Source organism: Chelonia mydas, chromosome 6, assembly GCF_015237465.2.
Source record: "Chelonia mydas isolate rCheMyd1 chromosome 6, rCheMyd1.pri.v2, whole genome shotgun sequence".
NCBI lineage: Eukaryota > Metazoa > Chordata > Testudines > Cheloniidae > Chelonia > Chelonia mydas.
In genome coordinates this window covers 109,967,734-109,978,521 of record NC_051246.2, presented here as the reverse complement: position 1 = coordinate 109,978,521, position 10,788 = coordinate 109,967,734, and the positions used below count along the sequence as shown (strand labels likewise).

The 10,788-nt window shown below is 39.2% G+C and overlaps 1 protein-coding gene across 3 annotated transcripts in view; it reads right to left on the bottom strand.

The window, feature by feature from the left end:
- Positions 1-2,632: 2,632 nt before the first annotated feature.
- Positions 2,633-10,788, bottom strand: part of WDR25 (WD repeat domain 25) — a 125,632-nt gene continuing 117,476 nt past the window's right edge. For all 3 annotated transcript variants that reach the window (XM_037900945.2, XM_007064962.4, XM_037900947.2), the window contains 3 exons: positions 8,901-9,071; positions 5,964-6,104; positions 2,633-5,542 (listed from right to left, as the gene is read on the bottom strand). In XM_037900945.2, the coding sequence (XP_037756873.1) occupies positions 5,321-5,542; positions 5,964-6,104; positions 8,901-9,071 (534 nt within the window). In that variant the 3' untranslated portion in view covers positions 2,633-5,320. The remainder of the gene's footprint in view (positions 5,543-5,963; positions 6,105-8,900; positions 9,072-10,788) is intronic.

Here is a 10,788-nt window from a genome sequence, read left to right as displayed (position 1 = left end):
ATGGTAATGAACTGTTATATTTGTGTCAAGGAGGATTAAATCAGCAGAATAAAACACAGCTACATGTGAAAAACAATTACTGTTATACATGCATTATGGATTTGGCATCAGTATTTTTGAGAGAGACAATTTACTGCGCAAAATGATCACGCATTATTTGAAATACTTTCCTAATCTGGCAGATGGAAACCAAATTCACAATCCTTATTCAAAGGCAAAAAATTATGCTAACATGGAGCTAGGGTCCCAAAACCAAGTAACACAAACACAGGAAATTCAGCGTTAAGATTACACTTCAAAGAAATGGTATGGAAATGCACATTTAAGGTACCCAAACAATCTTAGCTGCACTGCATAAAAACTAAGGCATTTTAGTGTTTCTGGTCCAGATTAGATTAAACTGATTTTAATGACATTTCCCCATATTTTTCTTTTCATGGTGTGCCTACAGGACAGATTTAAAGTTGCCTGGGTACCTTTCTTGTGTATTCCGTACCTCAAATATTTGAATATTTTTGTGTCACTTTAACTTTGAACTTCCTGAGTTTATAATGCCTAGGTTTGGTATAATTATAACATATCTGTAATTATTTTTATTCTTAAATTACTAACATGTATTCTCAACCTTAATTTGATATTAATGCAGTTTGTTGTGTGAAAATTTCCTTGGTTTTCAAAAATTATTAAAAATGTCATACATAGACGCAAACAAGAGACCCAAAACGAATGTTATTGTGCAATGTTTCTACTGATTTTGGGTATTTTGTATCAACCTTAAGTAATTAATATATTTATTGAACTTTAGAGGGCAGATTCACCAGTACACCAGAGCAACACAAAGCAACCTTAGTGTACTGATGAATTGGGTCCTTAATTTGCCATCAATGTATTGGTTTAGAGAACTGTTACTGAGAGCTATGTGAAGTGGTGAGGGGAACCCATTCCTTGGGTCCCAATGACTCTGGCCATCCATGCACTCTTCTCAGTTCCCAGCAGGGCTGCCTTAGTGCACAGAGGAGCTGAGGCAGCAGTACATCTACCAATTAGAATTCTTGACACATCTCCAGTGTCCCTCATACCACTTACTCATTACAACTAATATAGCTATTGCATGCAAATTAGTTACAGAGGAAGAGTGATGACTGGTTGAATTACCTCTGATGTTACAATACCCCTACCTGAGTTGTTGAACCCTATTTGAGCCTATTTGAGTTAACCATTAGCTACAACTATCATTAATAACTTAGCTTCATTACAGCCTATTTTCAAATACAGCATATGTACAAGATTTTGAAAGTCTGAGTCTGTTATTCCATTATTAAGATCATTCAGGTCAAAAAAGACTGACAGGCTAAATTTCTCAAAGGAATTATTTTAAAATTAACAAACTCAAAGTAACGGATTTATTTGTAAATTCTCAGAATATTCATTCTTTACTCAAAGAGTAAATGCTATAAGTTTGGAGAGGATACACAATATTTTAGATGAACAACGAGAGGCTAAATCTCTTCTTTAAGTGCAAAATGGAACTCAGCCTTAACTATAGAGTCATGAAGAATAAAGAAGATATGCAACATTCTAAGCAATAGGAAGAATGATGGAAATAATATCATGTCCAAAATAAGACACCCAAAGATAACTCTATGGATTAATTTGTTTTCTTTTTATTCAAATTACCAACACAAAGAAGAGTGTTAAATTGCTCTGGCACCTTAACACTCTATTTGTAAATATACAACACAAACATGAATAAACAGACTCTCAAGACCAACAGCCGAAACAAACCTTAAAGATGGTACTGAAATGCTCTATAAAACTGAATACTATCAACTGTTTTGGACATAAAATCCTATTGACTTCTGTGGCGCAGGTTAAGGCCCTACAGTCCTGATCTTGCAAAGCACATGTGGAGTCCTTCTGAAATTAGTGGGACTCTGCACAGGCCTGGATCATTTTGGAGGACTATGGCTCAAGAAAATATAGGCACAAGACTACTATTATAAATTAATGCATTTTAAAAGTAAACCACGGCCTTGACTGCAAAAGTTGGTGCCAGCCTTAACTCCATCAGCTCTGGTGATGGGCATATTACAAACGTCTCAGGCAAAGACATATGAATAAAGCTGTGCACACTATAGGTGATAGTGATGACATCAACTCTTGCATTTGAAACACAGAACCCTGCACTCAATCCAAGGTGGAAAAATAAAAGGATACATTATTTTTAAATAATTATATTTTATAATAGAAGTATTTATTTGTAATTCTTAATTCTAACCACATATTCTCTGATGGCTAAATCTTACTTGTCTGACTCAAGTGTGTTGTCCCATTGACTCCCAAAGCACTACCTGCGTGAGTAAAGATAAGGAGGACTTGGTGCTTAATGAATCAGATTTTATATGTATTTAAAAAGCATTTCAGCTCACCTTGATTCCAACAGAGCTCAACAAGAGGGTGGTGGTTTTTAATGTTTTAAGAATTTAATATTTCATCAGTAGAGCCCTGCAAACCTGCAGATATCTGCTTTATATCTGCAGATTTCCTTGGACCATGTTTGCGGATTGCAGATGGATGTTTATCCAAATTTTATATCTGTGCAGCTCTCTATTTACCAGTTCAGAGACTGTGGTTGGGTTTTCATTTTATTTAGCTTCACTCTGTAAGTAGATGATTTGCTATTTGAATGAATACATATCATACACTAAGTCTTATTTTGTGTCAGGGCATTTAAATACATAAATATATATACACTATTTATATATTTACTTTTTTTAGACCCAGGTAGGTTACAAACATATATCATATGTACATACATTAATAGATATATATCTCCAGTTTTGGCCACCATCACAGGCACCGACTTTTCAAAGTGCCGGGGGGGTGCTTGACCCCCGGCTCCAACCCAGACCCTGCCCCCACTTAGGGTGACCAGATGTCCCGATTTTATCGGGACAGTCCCGATATTTGGGGCTTTTTCTTATGTAGGCGCCAATTAACCCCCACCCCCGTCCCGATTTTTCACATTTGCTATCGGGTCAGCCTACCCCCACTCCACCCCTTCCCCCAATGTCCCACCTCTTCCCACCCCACCCTCGACCCGCCTCTTCCCGCCCCCGCTTCACCCCGACCCACCTCTTCCCACCCAGTTCCAGCCCCTCCCCCGAATGCGTCGCGTCCTCACTCCTCCCTCCCAGCCTCCTGAATGCTGCGAAACAGCTGGTTGCGGTGGGTGGGAGGTGCAGGGAGGGAGGGGGAGACGCTGATCCATGGGGTCCAGGGGGCTGAAGGTGCTGGGGGATGGGGTGGGAGACAGCTGATAGGGGGGCTGCCAGTGTGTGCTCAGCACCCACCATTTTTTCCCCGTGGGTGCTCCAGCCCTGAAGCACCCATGGAGTCAGCGCCTATGGCCAACACACTTTAAAACAAAAGATGTGGACAAATTGGAGAGAGTCCAGAGGACAGCAACAAAAATGATAAAAGGTTTAGACACCCTGAACTATGACGAAAGGTTAAAAAAAACTGGGCAAGTTTAGTCTTTAGAAAAGAGGACTGAGGGGGGACCTGATAACAGTCTTCAAAAACGTTAAGGGTTGTTATAAGGGGGATTGATCAGTTGCTCTCCACATCCACTGAAGAAAAGAGAAATAATGGGCTTAAGCTGCAGCAAGGGAGATTTAGCTTAGATATTAGAAAAAGCTTTCTAACTATCAGGGTAGTTAAGCACTAGAATAGGCTTCAAGGGAAGCTGTGGAATACCTGTCATTGGAGGTTTTTAAAACCATCTTAGACAAACACCTGTCAGGAATAGTTGAGGTTTTCTTGGTCCTGCCTCAGCACAAAGGGGGCTGGACAAGGTGACCTCTCAAGGTCCGTTCCAGCCCTACATTTCTATGATTCTATGATATAGCAATATGCATGGGTTAATATGGAGCTACAATATTACCAGTATCTGAATAAAGTTCTTTTTCATAGACTGAAATACTATAATGGAATTAATAGGGAGAGAACTAGCTTTGATATGCCAATGATGGCAGCAAACAAATTAGAGGCAAAAAGTGACGGGATGCTCCCCTTCCCATCTCTTTTTACTTTCTTTTTTCTAGTTAGTCCATAGCAAAATGTGGAGATGTGGCTTAACTATCCTACAGTTCTGACCACCACATGTTTGAAATTCAGGTCTTTGTCTCATTAGAAAAAGGATTCCCCCCTTTCATTTCTGTGGCACATGCTCTCTTTTATTCTAGTTGATCGTCTCAAACAAAATGCTTCCTTAATTTAGAGTTAGATCACAGAATAATGCATCTGCAAACTACAGCTTTATCATAAAAAAGACTAGTTAAAAAAATCTGGAAATACTCAGTTAAAATGGGCATAAATATTCTGTAACACTGTAGTTCATTAAAATCAATTAACCAGAATACTGATATGTGAAAATTCATCTCACACATTCTGGCAGCAGTCTTTACTCTGACACACAAGACATATTTATCTCTTCAACATAATCATCACAATATAAAGACAACTTCTAAATAATCTATGTATATGTTTAAAGAGTTAGTATATCTTGTGAGTCAGAGTTAAAGTTGACACTAAAAGGCACAAGATGAATTTTCTTTCTCTCTCTCGTACACACAATTGACTATGTAAAAATATTTGGGAGAGATCTTTAGCTGGTCTAAATTGCTATAGCTCTATTGACTTCAATGGTGCTATGACAATTTATACCAGTTGAAGAAGAAGAACCATATAATTGGTGATACGGATCTTAAATAATTAACAGAAGTCTGTAGAAAAGGAGATCCTTTTCCTTTGCACTTTAGGAGAAGATTTCTTCCGCATGGTGATCCTGAACTGCATGGAAGTAGAGATCTTTTGGGTTGAAAAATGATGTTATAAATGTAAAATATTATTTATTAACCTGAACACTGACCCTAATGTTAAGATAACTAAGAGCAGCAAGCTGCAGTCTTTTTTTAATTTTTGGTATAATTTAATATTTACCACTAAGCCTCCTTTTTACCCCCATGAGGCATCAATTGATAAAAAATAAATTTAGCCTGAAAGCTTAGATGATATTTTCAAAAACACGCAGTGTTAGCCTAACTCTTATTGACTTCCAGACTTAAACCAGCTCCTAGGACTTTTGAAAATCCTACTCTTAGAAGGCTTGGATGGAAGATACAAAATGACAACAGACTCCCTCATATTCATAAGAAAAATTCAAATTGCATACACTGGTTTATTTATGATGAAACACCAGCACCCGTGTCTTTAATGTGGACTAACTGGATTCACTCTGAAAGGGAACCCTGTTTTATTATTGCCAGATCTTGATATCTCCAGCCCAATCACATGTTGCAAGAACTGACGGAAGGACTGGATGAAAAGTTGCACTCACACAAGCCTGGTTATGTGCAGACAAAGTGTGAATAATTCTAGCAGTGTGATAGTTATAGAAAAATATTTTGCCCTCTGAACTTCCTGTCACTAGAAGTGTTCCATCTGGAGAAAATTCACAGCCCACTGCAAATCCTTCCACCTGTAAAGAGTCAAGAATAAGAGTAAATCAATATGCTAATTAGGGAAATTTAATGTAACCTCCTGAAAATGCATTAATGTACTAAAAATGTCTCTTTTACACAATATGCTCTAATTATTTCCCCAAGTGTTTATTAAGACAGACTTACTACGACTTTGTGAATTGTTAATAGCTTCACCAATTATTGATTGACTCGTGCTAACAATTCAAAGTCTTCCATTATTTTAATCTCCATTGTCTTCATAATGTGTATCGTTCTAAATTAACTACATTACAGGAAATCAGACAGGAAAAGAAGCAAGTCAATTAATATCTACCCTGGTTTATAAATCAACAGTATCAGCAGACACGTTAACGGAAGAGAAATTGGTTATATTACTTATAGTCTTGAATACTTTAAGTTTCCGGTGAAGAATAATACCTTATGCCCTTCATATCTTTTCTTTTTGTTGATTCTGTATGGTCGCTGGATAGAAAATAATGCCATGTAGTTTCCATTTGTTTGAGCAACAAATGCAGGTTCTCTAGGGTGCAGAGTCAGACTCGGACAGGTATAACGCTCCTAAAAAATAGTTGAGAAGATTGACATTCCTATATTTTTGTTGCCTGAAATACAGTCTTGTTCAAATTAATCAGGCAATCTTTTGTAGATCTAACATATCTGAATGATTAGAAGATGGGTGAGAACTGACGTATTTTAGATATGTAACCAGGAAGAAACTTAAAAGGAATCCATGCCCACTTTGCTCAACACGTTCTCCTGAAAGTTCACACGGGGCAAATATTAAATCTGGTATCTACCCTAATTAGCTGGGCTGAGCAGGAGCTGGGCAAATGCATAGGGAAGGAATATTCCCTTTCTCCCCTTTAAAAAGGCAGTTTCAGCCCAAAAGCACTCAAACAGCTTCTGGGGTCTGAGGAAGACTAAAGGTTCCATGTAGCAGTGGGTCATCTAGTCCTACTCCCACCCTCCTTCCATAGTCCAAGTTTAACTCTCTAAACCCTCCCAGTTCTGCTGCCAGAGAATCTACTCTGGTTACAGAGGCAGGGGCAAAATTTACCCCCTAGTACGAAATACCTCTTTGTTGCTATTTGTATCATGAAGTTTGTTAATTACAACTGATCTTTCTAAGCCTACTGACGTCAGAAGTCACAAATGATGTCACTTTTCAACATGACTATTTTCAGTTCAAAATGTTCAGCTGTAGGAAGAGACGGAGACTAAGGAGGTGACTTTTGGATCCACATTAGCCTTAGGCCAGTGTTTAGAATTGTGTATGATGGTAACTTTATGAGCCAAATCCAAACCAAAGTGAGAAAAAGGGCCTCCTCTGATTTCATAATCAAGCCAAAGTCACAGGGGCAGGTTGAGATCCAGGGATACAAATACAAACTTCCCACCCCTGAAATTCTAAGGAGGAGGGTGATTGGAATAGAGGTTCTGATTTTAGCTCATCTCTAGTTCTAATGTACAACTTTATGTTTCAATATAAATCACAGTTTAGGCACAGTGAAAACATCTGAGATTATTGCGTTGGGCAAAAGGAATGCTATGCTCTTTCAAATGTTGGACAGCAAAAAGATAAATAAAAGCTTAAAGGTAAATTTACAAACGAGAAATGGTGAAGTATTACTAGCAAGTAGAAGATGGGACAAGAGGAAAAAAGTCTTAGGGGACTGAGGACTTGTCTACATGGAGATTTAGTGCATGGCAAGCCAGGGTGTCAATCTGCAGTGCACCAGCTTGCTGTGCACCAGCTGGCCATGTGGACCCTCCTACCAAGCACTAAAAGTTCCACAGTTCTGCACTATGGGACTTCCAGTGCACAGTAGCAGGATCCACACAACCAGTTAGTGTACAGCAACCAGGCGCTATAGATTTAAACCAGGCTTACCACACACTAAATCTCCACATAGACAAACCCTTGGTTAAGTAAAGAGTATTAGAGAGAGGAAACACAAAAGAAAGGCACAGGGAGAAAAACTTAAGCAATCTTGGGAAATGATAGTAAAACAGGATAGAACGGGCAGAAGAGATGTAGGAGTGTAAAATGAGAACCCCGTTTCCAGTCAAATTTTGGGGGAAAGTTTGATCAAAAAGGGTTCAGCTATTTTGCAGAACAAAGTAAATTAAAAATAGATAGTTTGGCCTATTTAATGTGTATTCATGAGTAGTGAGATGATGTGTTTTTCATCCGCATTCTGGCATAGTAGTAAAGTTCAGACACTCCCATCTTGAAGGTTAGAAATTGAATATTACAAAACTAAGAGTACTTATTTCCCATATTAAAGCGTGAAGTAACTGCCGCATTCAGTGATGTTCTATTTCCAAAAGAATTGTCTTGTTTAAACTTCTCAGTACACTGAACATGCCTGCTTTGCAGTTTGTTTATTCACTGAAGCGTTTTCTTTCCAGAGCAAAAGACTAGCATGCTGTCAAACTGCATACCCAGGATGTGTGCTGCTCCAAAACTGAACAAAGACATCATTGTGGAAATTAGAGATACAAGTGTCTTACTAGATCATCCACTCCATCCTGTTGCCAGTACAGTTCTTTCCAGTAAAAAAGTAGAACTACCTGAACCCAATTCACTCATGCATTCTTTAACTTACATGAGCGATTAGGCTGGGATTTTCAAAGGAGCCTAAGGGAGCAAGGACTAACTCACTAACTGTCCTGTGAAGCTGCCAGCCTTTCCTGATAATTCAGCATGTAAACGAATTATTTGGTTGGACTGCTACATATTGTAAGGAATGTTACACCTGTGTTTGCTAAAGTAATTTTTTTGCCAGCACCATTTTTCCTCTGCTATTTCCTTTGCTGTGTATTTACATGAATATACCATGCTATTGCTCAAATCCTTCACCTGTGATCACCTCAAATACATCACTTCTGCTGTCCTGGGAAAGGTACTGGAGCGGGAAAGGTGATACTATAACAAATACTTTGGTAAACAGTTGGCAGGACACACTGACATTTCTACCTGTGTACCTGCCTAAACCTAGCTCATATGTCAGTGAATAGGCAGTGAAACGGAAATACTTTTCCAAGGAGGGCACTCACAATTCTCTAGGTCACTTCACACTTATAGTTACAGAGAATAAGTAAGGGTTGCTAAAATAGAAAAACAGTTCTTGCTTTTTAGTAAGCAGCATTTTACAAATCACAGTAACGTTATAATGGCTTATTTCAAATCATACAGAAGTACTGTAATTTAATATAAGCTGCACGCATCCCTACTTGCAGCAAAACTGATCAATAACTCACAGCGGTTTAGGAAAAATCAAAAGCTTTTTACTCTGCTCACAATGTAATATACTAAATCAGCATTCTAATAATAGTAAGTGTTAACCTTACATGAAAAATCTGATTGGAAATTTTTGCAGCGCTGTGGAAATCCCATGCAATGATCGTACGGTCAGCTGAGTCCCGGCTTACTGCATCCGTGCTTGTAAGAAATTCTTTTCCTTCAGGAAGGAAGAGGACATCCAAGGTCTGTTGTACTGCTGCTTTGTAGACTTTTATCACCTATGAAACAAGAACACCCATTATGTTGGGACAGATTATATTTCACAATGTAAATGAGGTCATTTGAAGTGGTGACAAGTGTATTATCATAACAAACTCATGTATTTCATTAAAACAGTGGTCCCCAAACTGTAGGGCACGCCCCCCATGTGGGGGACGGACTGAGGAATGTTTGGGGGGGTGCACGGTGGGGCCTGGGCCAGCCCCCCATGAGGGGCAGGGTGGGAGCACCACCCAGCCCCAACTCCACTCCGTCCCCTGCTCCACCACCAGCCCAGCTCTGCCCTCGTTCCCTCTCCGCCCCCAGGCCAGCTCCACCCCCATCCCAATTCTGCCTCCCAGCTCTGCCTTCAGCCCAAGTACCTCTGCTGAGGAAGCCTTGGCTGTGCAATAATGGAGGGGACGCATGGACAGGTTCCATTACTGGTAGTGGGGGGGCAGAACAGAAAAAGTTTGGGCACTGCTGCATTAAAGCCACATAAAGCATATTTTTAAATACAGATAAATGATTAATAGAGTAGCACACTAGTATTTTTAAATGGTGCAGTATTACATCTATTTTACCAAAGAAGCATTGTTATAATGTCACATGATATTTATTTAATGACACACAGCGGGAAATTAAACAATATATAAAAGGAAGTATTATTTCACTATTTTCTTCTTATAAACTTCTATCCAACACCTTAAGAAATTAGCCTCTTTGTCATGGCAACAAGGATACAGGGACACTTGTTAGCACCACTTTATGCACTACTTTATTTTATAAATTAATGTTAAATTCCATATCATTAGCTACTGCATCAAAGAGTATTCAGGAGCTGGAGCTGTGGAATCCAACACTAGTCCAGAGGGCCAAGAACCTCTCAAAGCTGGCCCAACCACTCCCTCTTCCAAGAAGCAGCGTCTGTGACTCCACCTACCAACTACCATATATGGTAGCCAGGGAGTTCACAGCTGGCATCGAAAGAAACAGCGCCTTCCAAGGAACAGGTTGAACTGCTCCCCAAATAAGTGATTTCTGTGGAGACTGATGAGTCCTATGGAGACAGTGAGGCTGACAGCTGTCAATTAAGACAAGGAAATAACCCACTGGGGTAAAAATACTCCAGGTCCCCTCCTTCCACCCTTCTCCCTTTTGATTCCCTGGGACCAACTGTTGTGAAGTTTAGTCAGTCCAGTGCAGAACCAGTATACATGGAAGTGAACAGCTCCTATGACCTTTAGTGCATCTTGATATTGGCCCACGATTTGATCCACAGTATTAAAACAAAAAAAACGAGGAGTACTTGTGGCACCTTAGAGACTAACAAATTTATTTGGGCATAAACTTTTGTGGGCTAACCCACAAGTGATATGCCCAAATAAATTTGTTAGTCTCTAAGGTGCCACAAGTACTCCTCGTATTTTCTGCTGATACAGACTAACACAGCTACCACTCTGAAACCTGTCACCATGCAAAGTATTAAAACAGGAATTATTCTCAATCCATTGGTGGGACATAGACTGGTGTCTACCTCACACCAATAATACTGTGTATATATGTAGCTAAACTGTTTTAAATGTGTTACATATGCCCAAAGGCTGCTGCTGCTATGAGAGTGTAATGAATTTCTAGACAAGCAAACATCATGGATTGTGTGATCAGAGCACTATTTTGTACTGAAACCCACAGAAAAAATGATTTAAAAAATCCAATACAACAGTACTATTTCCA